General features: G+C 36.1%; 1 protein-coding gene across 2 annotated transcripts in view; it reads left to right on the top strand.

Moving 5' to 3' along the window:
- The first annotated feature begins 7347 nt into the window (after window positions 1-7347).
- Sec22a (SEC22 homolog A, vesicle trafficking protein) overlaps window positions 7348-19129 on the top strand; it is a 79774-nt gene continuing 67992 nt past the window's right edge. Inside the window, exons 1-3 of one of the 2 annotated variants that reach the window (XM_077795354.1) lie at window positions 7348-7416; window positions 14330-14365; window positions 14493-14693. In XM_077795354.1, coding sequence (XP_077651480.1) covers window positions 14512-14693 — 182 coding nt within the window. In that variant the 5' untranslated portion in view covers window positions 7348-7416; window positions 14330-14365; window positions 14493-14511. The remainder of the gene's footprint in view (window positions 7417-14329; window positions 14366-14492; window positions 14694-19129) is intronic. The other variant, XM_026394186.2, reaches the window with a different exon arrangement.

The raw sequence follows: 19129 nt of genomic DNA on the forward strand, positions 1-19129 counted from the left end.
AACAACAGACATATTTTTTCTCACTGATCCGGAGGTTTGAAGTCCAAGATCAGGGTGGCAGCATGGTCAGGGTATTGTTAGCACCCTCTTCCTGGCTTGTGAAGGGCTTCTTTCTGGCTGTATCCTCACATGACTGGGGAAAGAGAAAAAAGAGGGAGTGGAGGGGGGCCATGAATCTCATGTCTCTTCCTCTCTTTATGAGGGAATTAATTCCCTTATGACCTAAAGTAGCCCTAATTAACTCCCCAAAAGGCATCATCTCCAAATACAATTACATTGCGGATGAAAGCTTTGACATATAAATTTGGTGGGGAGGGACATAACACTCATTCCATAGCAGTATCTATTGTACCCTTCAGACTACCTGCATCAGCTGCAGTTCATTCTCTTCCTTAAATGTGTCCTCAAGAAGAGAGGCCCCGCAGATTCCTGAAGAAGTGAGTTCAACAAGCACAGGCATTGGTTGTGGTAGAAATGGAGTCTATTCCACTCAGTGTCTTATAGAATGTTAACAATTATTATCCAATTAAATGCTCATATCATCCAAGATCTGATCAGTGACAGTTCCTCAAGTTGGCTTTTATGTCCTGTTGATATATCCCTGACATTCTTCAGCACCTATTTGCTTTTTTTGGTCTGGGAGGGGGTACGGGGACTGAAATCAGGGGCACTTCACCATTGAGCCACATCCCCAGCCCTATTTTGTATTTGATTTAGAGACAGGGTCTCACTGAGTTGCTTGCACCTTGCCATTGCTGAAGGTGGCTTTGAACTAGCAATCCTCCTGTCTCAGCCTCCTGAGCTGCTGGGATTACAGGCGTGTGCCACTGCGCCCAGCACCTGTTTGCTTTTTGACACAAGATGATTCAAACTCATGTTGTAGTTTCTGGCTCCAGTCCTGAGATCAATCATTTTCCCCAAAGATCTGTGATTTCTTTTTATAGTGGAAATGGCATTTTACTCCATTATTTTGGGTAACTTTTTTTTTTTTTTGAGATGGGGTCTCACTTTGTCACCCACTCTGGCCTCAAACTCCTGGCCTTACGTAGTCCTATCTCAGTCTCTGAGTAGCTGGGACTTTGAGGTCCACGCCACCCCTCCGGGTTTAGGCAACTCATTTTTAGGTAACTCCCTTATTTTAAACTCCCTTTCCTAACAAGGTAAACCTGACTCCCATTTTCTCTATATACATACTTATTTGCTCAAGCTAGAAAACACAGAAATTTGTTTCAGAATTGCAAATTAGAGTTCCATATTTATATGCCATTTTGAGGTAAAATATATACACAGTGAAATGAAAAAAAACCTTGTGTATAATTTATTGAGTTCTTAGAAATGCATACACCTCTGCAGCCCAAACCCATATCAAGATGTAGAACATTACTATCACTCTGGAAAAGTTTGTTCATGCCCCTTTCCAGTCAACCCAACTGCTGGAGACAACCATTTTGACTTTCTTTTCATTGTAGATCAGTTTTACTTGTTTAGAATTTTATAGTGTATAGTTTCTTTTGCTTCACATCCTTCTTAAAATTATTTTTGTGGCCCAGAATAGGATCTACTTTGGCGAGTACCCTAGGTGTACTTGAAAGGAATGTGGGTTCTATTGTCGTCTGGTGAAGTGTCCTTTGAATGTCCTTGTGTTAAGTTGATTGATAGTGCTGTTCATGCCTTCCAAATCTTTACTGATTTTTTTCTATTTGTTCTATTACTTACTGAGAGAAGAGTGCTGAAATCTTCAACTACAATTCTGGACCTATCTATTTTTCCTTTCAGTTTGATCAGTTTTTGCCTCATGTAATTTGAAATTCTATTGTTATAAGCATATCTACTTTTTATCCTTTTGATGAAAAAAACCCTTTAACATTGTAAAACATCCCTTTTTAACTTTGATAAGATTCCTTGTTCTGAAGTTCACTTTGATATTAATATAGCTTCTTTCTTTTCTTTTTTTTTTTTTTTTTTTGATACCAGGGATTGAACCTAGGGGTGCTTAACCACTGAGCCACATTCTAGCCCTTTTAAAAAATATATTTTATTTTATTTACTCACTGAGTTTCTTAGGGCCTCGCCAAGTTACTGAGGTTGGCTTTGAACTCATGATCCTCCTGCTTCAGCCCACCCAAGCCTCTGGGATTATAGGCGTGTGCCACTGGGCCTGACCTGACTACTTCCACTTTTTAAAAATTCACTAATTTTAACTTTAACTTTTTCTATCTTTTTACTTTTAACCTATTTATGCCTTTATCATTAAAGTGGGATTCTTGTAGAGGGCATATAGTTGGGTAATGCCTTTTTAAAAAAGTCCAAAAAGGGGCTGGGTTGTAGCTCAGCGGTGGAGCACTCACCTGGCACGTGCGGGGGCTTGGGTTCAATCCTCAGAACCACATATAAATGAATAAAACAAGGGTATTATGACCTACTACAACTAAAAAATATATTTAAAAAATCCAAAATGACAATATTTGGTTTTAAAATGCAGTGTTGAGGTCATTGACATTATTATAATTGTTACTATGGTTAGGTTTAAATCTATCATATTATTTGCTTTTTCTTTGCCTTGTTATTTGTTCCACTTCCCACTTTTTTCTCTTGAATAAATTATTTTATAGTTCTCTATTTTAATCTTTAAATTGGATTATTAGTTTTTAGTTACCTCTTTTATTCTTTCTATCACATTTTACCTTCAAATAATATTATATCACTTCACATATGATGTTAGAACCTTGTAATGGTATAGTCAGCTCTCCATATCCATGGGTTCCACATCCATGGATTTAACCAAGTGCAGTTTTAAAATATTTTGGGAAAAATTTTTCATTGTATTGAACATGTACAGACTTTTAATTCTTCATTATTCCCCCAAATTATTATCATAGCATGGACTTGTATTAGGTATTATATGTAATCTAGAGATGATTTAAAACATACAGGAGGATGTGCATAGGTCACATGCAAATGCCATTTTTTAAATTAAATTATTTATTTATTCAAATTTGTTATACATGATGGTAGAATGCAATTCATTTCATATTACACATATGGAGCACAATTTTTCAAGTCACTGATTGTACCCAAAGTATTTTTACACTATTTGTGTCTATATACATGTACTTAGGTTAATGATGTCCATCTCATTCCACCATCATTCCTACCCCTTTGCCACCTCCCTTTCCCTCCCTCCCCTTTGCCCTATCTAAAGTCCCTCCATTCCTCCCATGCTCCCCCTCCATTGCCATTATGAGTCAGCATCCTCATATCAAAGAAAACATTTGGCCTTTGTTTTTTTGGGATTGGCTTACTTTACTTAACATTATATTCTCCAACTCCATCCATTTACCTGCAAATGCCATGATTTTATTCTCTTTTAATGATGAGTAAAGTTCCATTGTGTATATATACCAAAGTTTCCCTATCCATTCATCTACTGAAGGGCATCTGGATTGGTTCCACAATTTAGCTATTGTGAATTGTGCTGCTATAAACATTGATGTGGCTGTGTCCCTGTAGTATGCTGTTTTTAAGTCTTTTGGGTGTAAGCTGAGGAGTGGGATAGCTGGGTCAAATGGTGGTTCCATTCCAGGTTTTCCAAGAAATCTCCATACTGCTTTCCATATTGGTTGCACCAATTTGTAGCAATGTGTGAGTGTATCTTTTTCCCTACATCCACGCCAACACTTGTTGTTTGTATTCTTGATAGCTGCCATTCTGACTGGAGTGAGATGAAATATTAGAGTAGTTTTGATTTGCATTTCTCTAATTGCTGGCGATGATGAACATTTTTTCATATGTTTGTTGATTGATTGTATATCCTTTTCTGAGAAGTGTCTATTCAGTTCCTTGGCTCACAAATGTCATTTTATATAAAGTACTTGAGAATCTTCAGATACCAAAACCCTGGGGGTTCTGGAACCAATCCCCCAGGGATGCGAAAGAACAACTGTGTATATCCTTTTCCCCTTCCTTTATGATATGATTAACATTTTTATTTTTTGATATAAACTTCAAACCTCAAGTCATTATTTTTCTTTAAATTATTTTTAAAGAAAAATATTTACATTAGATAAATTTTTACATATTCACCTTTCTGGTACTTTTTGTTCCTTTCCTGTGACTTTCAGTTGTAGGCTTAAGGATAGACTCTATGAGGCTGGTAAATAAAAACTACTGGGAAATTTAAACTGATCAACTACTAAAATTGAATAGAATTTGGAAACATTCAAGTTCTGAATAACTGGAATTGGGAAATCTTATTAAAAACCTTGGCATTTAGAAAAGAGATCCTAGAAAGGTCACATTGTAACAATAAGGCTAAATTAGCCCAAACAAAAGCTGAAGAGGTTTTGCTTAGGTAAATAACAGATAGCAATCTGGAGAAAGTTTGGGGTTCATCTTGTTTGTTTTCCTTCTGTTCAGAATCATAATCTTACTATGCCTGGGGCTGGGGTTGTAGCTCAGTGGCAGCTCACTTGCCTCGCACCTGTGAGGCACTGGATTTGAACCTCAGCACCACATAAAAATAAATAAACAAAATCAAGATATTGTGTCCATCTATAACTAAAAAATCTCCCCCAGTGGGGACTGGGGTTGTAGCTTAGTGGTACAGTGCTTGTCTAGCATGTGTGAGGCACTGGGTTCAATTCTCAGCACCACATATAAAGAAATAAAGGTTCATTGACAACCAAAAAAAATGTATATATATATATATAAATTTTTTAAAAATCTTACTATGCCTGAATTGTGCAATGCTTTCCTTCCATAGACTTAATCTTGTTTTCTATTACTTATGGGAGAGACTTAGTCTCCTGGTAGTGATTAATTGTGGCTGGATCACCCTTAACATTTTAAAATGTAAACTTTCCATAGAATAACAGAATACACATTGAAAAACTGCACAAATTATAGGCCTATAGTTTGATGAATTTTCATTCATTGCATATTCCATATCCCTTAGTGTCTTTTTTCAATTAATTATGAATGCTACATGAGGGTAACCAATATCCCAACTTCTATAAATTTATAATATTTTTGGCTTTGAACATTTTATGTAGAATCATGTTGTATGTATTTTTTGTGTCTGACCTATTTCACTGAGTTTCATGATTGTGATTCATCCATGCTTTGTGTATAGTTGTAGATTGTTTATTATTTTTTCTTGTATATATTCTACTATGTGAATATTCTAAAGTTTATTCATCCTATGAAATCCATGCACACATATAACTTTTTAAAAATATCTTTATTTTATTTATTTTTTTTATGTGGTGCTGAGGATGGAACTGAGGGCCTTACACTTGCTAGGCAAGCAGTCTACCGCTGAGCCACAACCCCAGCCCCCCCCACATATATCTTTTAGTGAACATATGAATATGTTTCTGTTGAATGTATTTCTAGGAGTAGAATGGCCATATAAATTCACTTCAATAACCACATTTTAAAAATGTACCCAAATCTTTCTTCTGAACTCTAGACATACAAAACTGCTTGACAGGCATTTAAAAGTACCTCAAATTCAAAATATGCAAAATTATTTACTCCTCCCTTTTTGTTCTCTGAGTCAGTAAATGGCTTCTTAATCCATTACTTAAGGAGATATCCTTAATACTCTTTTTTTCTTGTCCTTTCCCAGCAAAACAATTCATTAAGTCCCTTAGATTCCATATCCAATTTATGGATATCTTGAAATTATCCACATTTTTTCTGTCTCTATTGCCATTACCATACTCTAAGTCACCATCATTTGTGACTTTGACCAATGCAACTGCCTCCAAACTGGCTTCCAGTCACCTTTTCTCGCCCTCTTTCAATCTATCTCCCTCACAGAGCCAAGTGTGCTTTTAAATATGTAAATCAGATCCTACTTAATAGTCTTTATTAGCTGCCCATTGACCTGAAGATACTTTCCAAATTATACTCTGAAATATATAGTGTGGCTAAAAAGAGCCAATATGATCTAACTCTTGCTTCATCTCAGCTCAGACTTCTTGCCACCCTTCACACAACTTCCTTTTTATGCCTAGAACATTCCAAATTCACGCCCTGACTCACACATCTTTGGACTGTACTTTTCTTTAATATTTCTAGAGCTTAAAAGGCACTTAATTCAGTGGGCTTTTCTTTGACCTTCCAAAATTAATCTATCATTACACCCTTTAATTTTTCTTCATGAATGAAATTATGGCTTTTGTTGGTAAATGGATGGAACTGGAGACTATCATGCTAAGTGAAATAAGCCAATGGCCAAAACCAAAGGTCAAATGTTTTCTCGGATATGTGGATGCTAATATAATAAGGGGTAGGGGAGGAAAGAATAGAAGTTCATTGGATGGGTTGAGGTTGCGGCTCAGTGGTGGAGCACTTGCCCCGAGTGTGAGGCACTGGGTTTCATCCTCAGCACCACATAAAAATAAATAAAGGTATCATGTCTATCTACAACTATAAACATTTTTTTTAAAAAAAAGTTCATTGGATTAAAGGGGAATGAAGGGAAGGAAGCAGGATGGGAATAGGATAGACAGAATGGGAGATATATGTATGTATATATATATATATATATATATATATATATATATATATATACATACACACACACATATGAATGCATGACCAGTGAAACTCCACATCAAATACAACCACGAAAATGGGAAGTTACACTCCATGTATGTAATATATCAAAATACACTCTAATGTCATATATCTTTAAAAGAACAAGAAAAAAATTTTCTTCATAATACTGATCCCCATTTATATTGCTGTAACAATTTCTGTTTTAATGTCTCTTGTTCCCATAACATCTTAAATTCCTTTGAATATTATGTTCACTCCTGTAACCAAGTCGAACACGGTGTTTGTTGCTTGTAAGACACTCAGTGAATGCTTGTTTAATAATGCATGATCACGTGAAGTCTGGAAGAGGGTATAGGGCCAGCAATTGGCACTTCTCTGCCATGGTTAGATTCTTTCCAGTGTGGGATGGTAGACTGGAGCAGGTCCTTTCTTTGCTCATCCAGAGAGTGCTTTTCTCCCTGTCCCTCGTATAAGCTCTTGCTTTAGGTTTGCGTGTCAGAAACAAACCACCTCTAGATATAGAACGGCAGGGAGGGAATATTAGCTTTATTTCAGAGGGACAGCATAGTTCTTCTCTCAGAGGATTAGGTAATCTGCCGGCGCAGGTGTCCAAGAGGCTGGGGATGTCTCCTGGAGCAGGCGGGACTAAGGCAGGTCCCGGAAGTGGGCGGGTTGGCAAATGCTTCCCACGGAACCTGATTGGCCTGGGCGAGCCGGGTGCGGGGGTGGGGCTTAACTCCGCTGGCGCCAGCCACGTTGGACTCGGGATTGCCCTGACAAGAGGCCACTCCCGGTCCCACAATGCACTGCGTGGCGCGTCACTCGGAGCTGCTGGTCCCGGCTCGACAGGTACTGCCCGGCTCCTGCCAGTCCTCTTCGCTAGCTGCTCAGAGTAGCTCGGACCCCTGGCGGCTCCCTTTGTTCTCTCTTTCCACCACGGCCTGCCCGTAGCAGGAACCGAAGCCGTGCCACGGGTGGAAGCAGGAATGTCTCTGGAGGGGCGGGGATGCAGGGTCCTGGTCCTCACTGCACCTTGGGTCTGTGGGCCGCGCGGGCGGCGGTTGCTCCCTGTCAGGCCTGCCCGGGGCAGCCCGGATAGTGGCTTCTCCAGGGGAAAGACGGTCGCCTTGGGCTGTCAGCAGGTGGTGGTAGGGACTCCCTGGCCCCAGATGTCTAGCATATCTAGGCTGTTAGGTGGCCCCAGACGGCTTGAGGTAGCATTTCCTCTTTCTTTTAGGCAGGATAAGACTTGAACCGGTGGCTTACTTTGCGTTTTGTGGGGATTGAATGAGTTTTGAACCTAAAGGCTAAAGGCTGCCCATGTTGGCTCCCAGAAACCCATTGAGGCCTTGTTAATGGCACTTTGGGAACGAGGTGGCAGACCTTAGCAATTGGTTCAAAAGTGGAGGTATTGGAAATAGAAGGCCGAGTCGGAGCTGGTTTGAATCTCTCTGCCCGTGAAAACAGCTTTACACCTTTCTTCTGCTGCTTAGTCTCCTGGATCGGAGCATCCACCTGGGCAGGTGGAGAGCTTCTGAACCACCCTCTCTTACGCCTATTCAGATAAGCTAAAACCCAGCCTAGAGCCAAGTCCTCAGCTACTACACTGGACGTGACAGGGTACTGATAGGTGGAATAACTGCTTCTTATAACTCTGAATCACATTCCATGTTTCTGATATTTGCTCATATGCCAAGATTGTAAGGAATAGGCAGTACCTGAACAGTACCTACACTGTATCTACACTTTCTTGTACATTGTTTAGAATTTGAATCTGCCACCTGTGACCATGCCCTAAGTTGATGGGACATCTGGGCGTTTGCTGAGCTGAGAATGATCACATCAGGTTTTTTTTTTTTTTTTTTTTTTTTTTGTGTGTGTGTGTGTGTGTCTGTCTGTGTGTGTTTGATTGTTGTTTTGTTTTTGATGTGTAACTGATTAAAACTTGAGTAGTTTATGTTGATGTATGAAAGAAACCTAGAAGTGCCTGTGACCGTTTTCTACATGTAAGAAGTTTCAATATATTTAGGAGCAATGTCTCAGAGTTGTGAGAATTTTTCACACTTAAACCTCTACTTACTAGTGTAGGGATTAACAAAAAATGCTTAAACTTTCTGGGTTGAGTTTCCTCAAAGGTAAAATGGAACTAATAATAACCACCTCACAGTTTTTGGAAGGCCTAAATGAGGTAACATATAGAAAGTGCCTAGTCATAGAGGGTAATCAGTAAGTAGAAAGAATAGCAAATACATAATGTAGTACTTTTAGTATTTTACAAGACAATATCAGGTGCTTTACATGATTCTGTGAGGTAGATGTTGTTAGAGATAGACTATCAGTTTACAGGTGAGGAAATTTAGATTTAGAAAGACAAAGTTTGCCCAAGGTTACATGGCTAGAATGTGATAGAGCCTGGATTTGAACCAGAGCCTGATCTTTTAAGTACTGTGTTGTACTGCCTTTTGAAGAAAGCATAGGTTGTTATTTTATTATTATTATTACAAAATGAGCAGCTAGATAGGTTCTTTTATCTCTCTCTCTCTTTCTCTCTCTCTTTTATCCCTTGTTGGTTTGGGGAGATTGATATAGAACAATAATGTATAGATGTTAGAAACTCAGGTTTAAATACTATTTCTGCTATATACTAGCACCTGATAAAGTGAGCTGCAGTGGCCTGGGGTTATGGCTTAGTGGTAGAGTGCTTGCCTAGCATGTGTGAGGCACTGGGTTTGATTCTCAGCACCGCATATAAAGAAATAAAATAAAAGTCCATTGACAACTAAAAAAAAAAATTTTAAAAGTGAGGTGCAGTTTTGTCATCTATAAAATGAAAGTTATGCCTGTGTATATGTGAACTATGTGGAGCTGTACAAATGTTGGGCATGGACACATTTGCTCATATGTTGGGTCCCCTGTTACCAGATATGGGTATAATCTGTTGAGGAGCCTGAGATCTTATACACATTATGCAGTGTAAGCACTTGTAATTAGTATCTGAGACTGTTCAGGAGGTAGGGGCACAGGCAAAGCAGCAGAATAAATTCTGATACCTTGGTACTTTCCCCGCTTACCCTCTTTTTATTCTGCTCCCACCCTGTGTATCACAGTTAATATAGCCAATTAAGTTAAATCATTCTGTCCATCTGTGCCTCACAGTTACGTAGCCAATCCCCACATTAAACTTCTTAAGTACACAGACCTCAGATAGTACTATTTTTGTTACCAGGGATTGAACTCAAGGGCCCTTAACCACAGAGCCACATGCCCAGTTTTTAAAATTTTTTTTAGTTTTGAGATCGGGTCTCACTAGGTTGCTTACAGTCTAAGTTGCTGAGGCTGGCTTCAAACCTGCAATCTCCCACCCCAGCCTCCTGAGCTGTTGGAATAATAGGTGTGTGCCACCATGCTTGACTCAGCTAGTACTTTTAATAAATTAATGTCTACCATGTTAGTGTTTCTCAAACTTTGGTACCATCACATACATAAGATAATTGGATAAGCAGATGGACATTCAAAAAATAATTCCTCCAAAGTTTTCATACACACATATTTAAATGAAACAAAAACATTTCTTCTTAATTAAAATAGGGAGAAAAACCTGATGACTCAAAACTGATTTCACAGATGTTATTGTTTAAAAATATGGGACAAAAGTCAGTTGAAAGACTAATATTTAGTAAATATAGTATTAGTACAGGTGGGATACAGATAAGGTAAATATCCTGAAAGTGGTGCTTAGGTGATGAAAGTTTGGTAAATGATGAACTAAAAGTATGAATGACTTTTGTATAAAATGTTTTTTATCTTTAAAGAGGCAGCGAGGGTTTAGGGTGTAACTCAGTGGTATCCCTGGATTTGAGCCTTAGTATTAAAAAACAAAAAAACAAAACCCCAAACTACTCATGTTTGATGCTTTTTGAGCAATGCCTTCCTGATACCTTGAGCTTATAATCATTACCTCATAAGCTGAAGGAGAGGAGTCAGCATCTTGTTTTCTTGGGATGGTTGCAAACCATTTAGTCATTTGGCATTGTGGGAGTTTATTTTTCCAGCCTTTACACATCTACATAGAGTCTAATTTGGACTTTTCCTTCCAGTAGTTGCTGTTGGGGAAAGAAAATGAAATATGGTTGAGTACTCGGATAGTATATGAATTTTTTGGGATCTAAAGGCAGATGTAATATTTTTCTTTGTTAAGTGTGAGGAAAAATGGACCAGCGGCTTAACAATTTATTTGTGGCCTTGCTAAAATATAAAAACTTCTCTCAAAGCTTCCCATGCAATTGTTATAACCCTTTTTTTTTTAAACATCACTGGTTTTATTGTTTTTTTTTAAACTTTTTTTTGTTTGTTTTAGATGCACACATTACCTTTATTTTTATTTTTATGTGGTGCTGAGGATTGAACCCAGTGCCTTCCACGTACTAGGCGAGCGCTCTACTACTGAGCTACAACCTCAGCCCTATTGTAATCTTTTGCTTTTCTTAGTTCCATTGGTTCTTCATTGGTTTTATCAACCATGACCCTTCCCGGACTCTAATCCTAGCTTGGCCTTGATATAAACAGACTCCTTTTACTACTAGCATAGTTCAAATAACATTGGAGTTTTGGTTTTGTTTGTTTTAAAATAAACTACAGTAAGAATACAAAGGGAAAAAAAGGGGGTTATGTTTGTTGAGTTAACAGAGGAGACACTGCTGCTTATCCTAAGGTAATTGGAGTCTGTACAAATTAGTTAAGCCTGGCATTGTTCATTGGACAGCTCAGTTTCTTCTTTTCTTTTTCTTTTTTTCTTTCTCTTTTTTTCTACTGTGAATGGAACCCAGGAGCACTTTACCACTGAGCTATAAAGCCAGCCTCTTTTATTTTTTATTTTCAGAGAGGGACTCACTAAGTTGCTGAGGTGGCCTTCATCTTGTGATCCTCCTGCTTCAGCCTCCCCATTTGCTGGGATCACAGGCATGAGCCATTGTTCCCAGCATCATCTCAGTTTCCTTAAATTCAGCTGTTCTGGATTCTAGATCACATTACTCTGGGAAAAAGATTTATTTGGTTTTTCCTTAAGAATAATCTTATTTTACTGATAAAAGAAAATGGTCCTCTAACAACCTTTTAAGGATTTTGGCGGGAATATAACTACTATGTACTCTTTTAAGTTACCAACCCACAATGTGTATTAGAAATATCTGAAATGCAAGTTTAACTAAAAATTTCCATTTAATAAACTGGTGGTCAGTAAAGCCTGTGTTGTATTTGTTATTTTATCTGAATTTCTCTATTTGGAGGATGTTTCTTGATGGTAGGGATGATGTATTCCAAATGTGTGGCATAATCCTTAGCATACAGTAGATACTCTAAGAACAAGTTTTCTCAGTATATGTTTTAGGAATGAATCATATCTTTCTGTCTTCCAAGTCATTAAGAAAAAAAAAAAGTAACTTTGAAGACTATATGAAAGTTGGTAATGTATTAATCTCCTAATACTTCTGTTAAGGCTCTAGAAAGGTCAGGTATAAAAGATAAGTTATTTTTCCTCCTTCCTTACACTTAGACTACAGGTTACAATTGTGGCTTAATAAATAATATTTTAAAAGCTGCATTTATTATATAGATCATTCAAATCTTCAGGGATCGAATCTCTCTTGTCTCTCTCTCTCTCTCTCTCTCTCTCTCTCTGGGTTACATTCTCAGTTCTTTTTATTTTTTTATTTTGATAAAGGGTACATGGTCTTATTAAATTGCTTATGGCCTCTCTAAGTTTCTGAGGCTAGCCTCAAGCTTTCCATTCTCTTGCCTCTGCCTCCCAGTGACTAGGATTAAAGGCATGTGCCATCATACCTGGCTTACCTGGCCTAGCTTTCTCTTGATACTGCTTTTAGGAGAAAAAAAAAAACTGGAAAAAAATGCTGATTTTTATATGAAACACTGGGGCTTTAGTTTGAAGATTTCACTGTAGTAAAAAGTTAGGTTTTATTTATTTTTGTTTTTTTCCTTATAAGTTATTATAGGAGAATAACATTAAAGGGTAATGACATATTAATACCTAGAGATTTCTCCCCTTTTCTCATGAGAAGAGAAAAGAAAGTAGTCAATTTAATGCATTAGCTTTATTGGGTTAATTCTTATTGTCAGATCAGTTGCCACTGTGGATGGGGCAATCAGATTTGGATTTCCTACAGCAATGAAAACTGTCAATTCCTGATTTCTAAACTATACCAATTGGTTTTCTGTTCAGTTTTTGATGTGTTGCTGTTTTTTAATTTTTGGAATGGGATAATATTGACCTAACTGAAGTGGACAGGTAGAGATTAGTTTAGTCTCTGAGACAGATCACGTTTTTGACTTTTTATCACTAACCTCTACTGCTAGTAAAGAAGCACTCTGATGGCTTGACAGAGAAGTTATCACTTAATCTCAGGTGGTAGACATGTTTTAATTCATTAATTTTTTTAAATTAACAATGTTAGACATGCAATGGCTTTAGATTATGGTGCAATTTTCTTTTTCTGACTCTAATTAAGAAAGATATAGTTAACATAGAAAGGCTAAACAAATAAATAAAGGTGGAAGAAAAGAACGAGCAGGTTTAAATTGAGTTTTTGTCTTTAAAAAATCAGGAATTTATTTTTCTTTTGCCCAAATGAAATTTAAGCAGGACAGCCTAGGAATGGATAGTTTGATTGATAGATTAAATGAGGCATGTGATGATACTTCCCAAGCATATGTTAAGCATAATTCAGCAATTTTCAAAGTATGGCTCTTAACAAGAATAGTAATTACCTTGGGAATTAGTTAAAATTGAAGATTCCCAAACCCACCCACAGTCAGTGATCAGAATTTTTTTGGGGTGGGCCTAGTAATCTATATAACTAGACTTCCAACTTCTTACACAAGCTAAAGTTTGAGAACTATAATGTGTTTTATCAAAGTTTGACTATTTACCCAGTTTCTTTCAGACTCAGATCTGTAAAATGCTTTATCTGTTTTTGTAAAGCATGACCAGAATTTAATAAAAGAGACTATTAGGACTTACTTTTTGGTAAAAAGGATTGAGAACATGAAAACCAGTATTCCTTAAGCTTTAGGATTTATGTTAAATAAAAATTATTTTCTGATTATGAAGGTAATATATGTCCCTTGTAGGATTTTATGAATATGTAGGAAATTATAGAACAAATCCCCATAATACTCTTTCTTGGACATTATTGTTATTCTAATTTTGGCATCTTTCCTATTCCTCTCCATTTCCCCCTCCCCTTTCCTTCTTTTTATCTTTGTAAAAAAAATATGCACTTTTTATCCTACTTTTTTTCTTTATTTAATATATCAGCATTTTAGTACATTAGTAAACCTTTGTTCACAGCAGTAACTTTTAGTTACTAGACTATATTTGCTATATGGGTATACTGTAATTTACTTAACCATTATACTGTTGTAAAATTTTAAGTTGTTTTCAGTTATTTGAGTGGAAGAATGTCTTTCTGTTTAAAATTTTATCTGGATTTCTAATTATTTTCCTCAGGATAGATTATATAGTTAAATTTATTGAGGTCAAGGGTATAAATGCTTTAAAACCCTTGTCAAACATTGCCAGATTATTTTGAGAATGACATTTATGCCAGTTTTTACTTTCACCTGTATATTTATATGAGAATGCCAGATCGAAGCAATAATTAATGATTAATTTTTTAAAAACTAATTTGTTAAGTAAAGTATTATATATCATTGTTTTAATTAGTATTTTTTTTTTTTCTTTTTGCAGTGCTGGGAATTGAATCCAGGACCTCGCACATGCTAGGCAAGTGTTCTACCACATCCCTAGTCCTAATTAGTATTCTTTGATTACTAGTGAGTTAAATGCTTTTGCATATGTTTATCAGCTGACTCTAATTTTTATCTAACCCAGGTTGTTCATTTTGTTTTAGGTCTTCTCTGTCGGTTGAAATGTCTGTGATTTTATCTGCCTCTGTCATTCGTGTCAGAGATGGACTGCCACTTTCTGCTTCTACTGATTATGAACAAAGCACAGGAATGCAGGAGTGCAGAAAGTATTTTAAAATGCTCTCAAGGAAACTTGCTCAACTTCCTGATAGATGTACACTGAAAACTGGACATTATAACATTAAGTAAGACTTCAATTTGTTTCATTAGAATCACTTGCCTAGTGGTTGTCATTTTAATGAAGTTAAAGTGGTTGCAAGAGAAATTAAGGTTTGATTAGTTTAGAAAAACTTGTTCCAGGCAATAATCATGTTCTAAAGTTATATGAAATAGTAGTTATTATGTCATCCAGTAGCCATATTAGTGAGCTTTTAATGATTTTTATATCTTCCTAGTATAAGCAAATGGTATGGTGCATGAAGAAGTTTTTTTGAGAGAGTTTAGGAGTGGAATAAATCGGCAGATGTCTAATCTGAACTGATCCAAGAATATAGTTCCGAGATATCTAAAAGAATAGATTGCATAACTTTTTACAACCATGCACAGAAAAACCTCTGTGTATGTTGTTTTTATAGCCAAGCTTTCAAAAAGGATTGGAAAACAAGTTCCTTACAAGGAACTAGTTGCTGATAAGACTCTGGATTTCATATATTTTCTATCATTGATAAGAGTCTTGGATGGTTTTTATTGAGATTTTCACAGTATATGACATTGAATTTAGTCTGAAATATATAAAACTGGCAATTTATTTGTTACCTGACTTTTAAAGTTCTCAGAGCAACTAACTATCAGGAGTTTGCCAGTTAAGACTCATGGGATCTATAGTAGCAACATTGTAGCACAGCCTAAAACTACCACAGGCTGTATCTGGGTCTCTCTTGGTCCCAGTAATTGCTTCTCTTTCCTCCCAAGCCTAGTTTATAGTCTATTTCTTCTGAATCACCTTCTTCCTCATTACTAGTGTTACATTTCTCTTATGATCTCATTCCCTTTACAGGTTCATGTAGAACTATGTTTGGGGTTTTTTTTTTTTTTTGTCATTTGTTAAATTTTGTTTTAAAAATTTAAATTCAGGGCTCGAGTTGTAGCTCAGTGGTAGAGTGCTTGTCTAGTATGTGTGAAGGACTGGGTTCAATCCTTAGCACCACATAAAAATGAAGTAAGGTATTGTTTCCATCTACAACTAAAAAATTTTTTTAAAAAATTTAAATTCATTATTTGCTCTAACTGGGTTGAAGCTCATTGAGGAAATTGACCTGTCATGGCCTATACTGTTTTTAATTCCTCATCTTTTAGCATCATGGTTTTCAAATTTCTTTAGAAATTGAGGCACCATAGTAACTAAATGTATATTTATATGCTAAATCAGATGATACCTCACATTAGAGTCAAGTTGTCATGACAGAAAAAGACCAGAATTTTTGAGAGAGAAAAAATAGGAAATTAGTAACATTTAAAAAAATTCTTTTAATTTTCTTCTCTTGTGTGTTGGGAAAATGATGTATTTCATCTGAGCATAGTGGCTGGGCACTTCATTTCAGCTAGAGGCACACAATCCCTGGAGCATGGCTTTTGCTAGCACAGTGTCTTGCATGGTGTCATAGCTGTCATAGCTGCTAAATGAGGGATGGTAGTTTTGGGAGTTTGACAGTGTTCAGAGTGTCATGGAATTAAGTCTTCAATTTCTCCAAAAGGTTTCAGCTTTGAAGAAATCTTGTTGATTGGGCAGAGTGGAGTGGAGTGTAGGGATATCCATTTTTGTGATTTCTTTTCACATTCCTTGGCAATATTACAATTCTGTTTATAAGAAATTTTAAAATCATCTGTTTCATAGGTTGAAGACTACTTTCCTGAAGTTGTAATAAATATTTAATGAATAAATTTATTTCATTACTTAAAAAACAATGGCTAATGCATTAATGGTAAACATGTGAAAATTAAGTTGTGTCATCTGAGATCTTAAAATTTTGTGATTGATTTTTGGTGGTTTGAAAATGATAGTTGTACATTTTGAGATGTCTTTTAACATAAAGACATTGATTTTATGAAAAGACAAATACCATTTGGGAGGTCAGTCATACCTTATTGTGAATTTTAGTGCAAGAAATACAATTTGTTAATTCTTTCATTGCCTGTTCACTTGAAGTCTGATAATGGCTGTGAACCACCTAGATTCTCTCCTTGCCCGAGGGGTCACTTTTTATTTGTCCCCAAACTGCCACCTCCAGCCAAAAATGCTATTTTAAGCCTATTTGTCTTTTAGTTTAGTCTCTAGCAGGGCTTTCCTTTTACCCTTTGATGATACTTTCTGATTACAGAAGTAACAACTTCAACAATAACCAAATTATTAAGTATCTGCAATGATCATTAAGCTTTGCAACAGTTCTGTGAATGGCTAATAAATAGAGCTCTTTCTCATTGCTGGGGGCAGATGTACAATTCATATAAGCTTAAAAGAAAAAAAAAGTATTGTGTTCAGTATTTTTGCTTTATTCTCCCCTCAATTTTGATGGAATACATATTTAGGCAAAGGAGAAAGACTCCTCAAGGTGATACAAGTTAACTATTCTGGTTGTATACATACAAGAAAGTTAAAAGAAAGTAAATCACTCATAATCCCACACTCAAACATCATTACTGTCTTAGCATATTTTCTTCCAGTTTTTTCTCTGATGAGTTTTTTAAATTAGCAGAGATTGTTCTTGATACAGTTTTATACAGTTATTTTACTTTTAAATTAAAAACTTATAAAAACTGTGCAATGATTTTTCTACTCATTTCTCCATTGTTTATTTGCTCATTTCTCCATTGTTAAATATTAAGTGATATCTGGTTTTTTTTAGGCCATTAAAAATAAAAATGCAGTGAGCCAAAAGAAAAAAATGTATTGTGAAAGATTGGGGTGGCATTTATCAAATGTTCCAATCAGCAATCTTTCATTTCCACAGTCTCTTGTTTTTTCAGATAGGTATTCACAGACAGGAAAACACTTGCACAGTTAATTCCAGGTTTACTTCTGTCCCACCAAAAAACTATTCCCTCCATGTTTCAAGAACAAAACTTCAATTTGGCTTTGCTTGTTGTTTTGGCCCAGTTGTGGACTAATTATTGTGATTCAAGGGGATGAAGTACTCTTTAGTTGGTCACACTCAGCCCTTTGATGGGTAGATTTTCTAAAGCTATGTAGAATAGGTGGTAGGGCTGGGGGAAATTCCCCAAAGGGATGCTGGGTATTTAGTCATGATAGTTCTATTTTATAGATAAAGTAGATGAGACTTAGGGATATAAAGAAATTCCTTTGAAGTATAAATCTAATAAATTGTATATCTGAACTGCAAGAATCACATATTTGATTTTTTTAAAAAAGGAGTTGCTCCCTTTACCTTTAACCCCCTTCTTGACAGTGAGCATTCCTAATTCTAATTATTTTCAATTATTGTGAAGAAAGAAATTAACCAGGTAAAAGAAAAGTGAAATATCCTCTCCTATTTATATATTTATTTATTTTGAGAAATAATGAGGAGTAGAATATACACTAAGCCTAAATTTGGTGGGACAACATTACCTTGTTGGAGACTAGAACTTTGGCAGGGAGAGAGGTTGTGAGAGGGGAATGCAAACCTCCAGTGGCTACCAAGCCATTTGGGGCAAGGAGAGAACCTGTGTATCCTATTTTCCTAATTTGTCTCAATATTCTTTTACTATTTATTATGACAAAACACATAGCTTTTCAGCACCATATGTGTTAAATAGGCTCTTGTGAACTTGCCTAAGAACCTAATTACTCTTTCAATACAGTTTCTGTGGGGAAGAGAGATCTTGGTGCAGTAAACTTTGGTGATATAATGGTTGTTTGTGATCAATTATCTAAAAAAGTTAGAATCTTTTCTGGGGTGTGGTGGTGTTAGGGTAGTGGGAAAGGGTGAATCAGGGGATAGATTAATTCTACAGGAAAGGAAATGAAAGGTGTCAAAGGCAAAATTTGCTTAGTCTGTTTTTTATCCAAGTCTCTGGTGTAATCACCTTTAGCTCCTTAAAACTATCTCACCTTTTCCTTTAGCATTCTGTTAGAAGTTGCTGTTACCTGGCATATTGCATATTAATGCTTTTTTGTATTTAATGAGGTTTAAATGGATTTTTTTTTATTCATGGGACACTTTTGTACATGATATGCTGCTCATTATTAGAGGGTAATTGAAAGTTGGGCATATAAAAGGAATAAGTGAGAGAAATTTAGAGCTTCTGATTTAGTGCTGAACAAAGCCAGTGTTACTGGGCTCTCTTTCTGGTTCTTATCTCCTTATCGTCCCACTGACAAATAACAGAATTATTGTTTTCTACTTATTTCCTGTTGAACACTTTTGGTGGTAATAAAAACCATATGACATACTTTCTTTCTTAATATCAACCCTTTTAATTTAATATTTAAAAGTTTATAAAAATTTTATTTTAGTGGAATTCAGTGTGGAAGAAATAATTTTCTTAGAATTTTAACAGTAGATTAAAGATTTCACATCCTACTGGAGAATGTGCACCCAGGAAAACTATTCAGTGGGCAAATGTGGCCACAAAGGATGAACAGATTTTTCTATGTGTAATGGTACAATTGTAGAATGAAAAT

Source organism: Urocitellus parryii, chromosome 2, assembly GCF_045843805.1.
Source record: "Urocitellus parryii isolate mUroPar1 chromosome 2, mUroPar1.hap1, whole genome shotgun sequence".
In the NCBI taxonomy this organism is placed as follows: domain Eukaryota; kingdom Metazoa; phylum Chordata; class Mammalia; order Rodentia; family Sciuridae; genus Urocitellus; species Urocitellus parryii.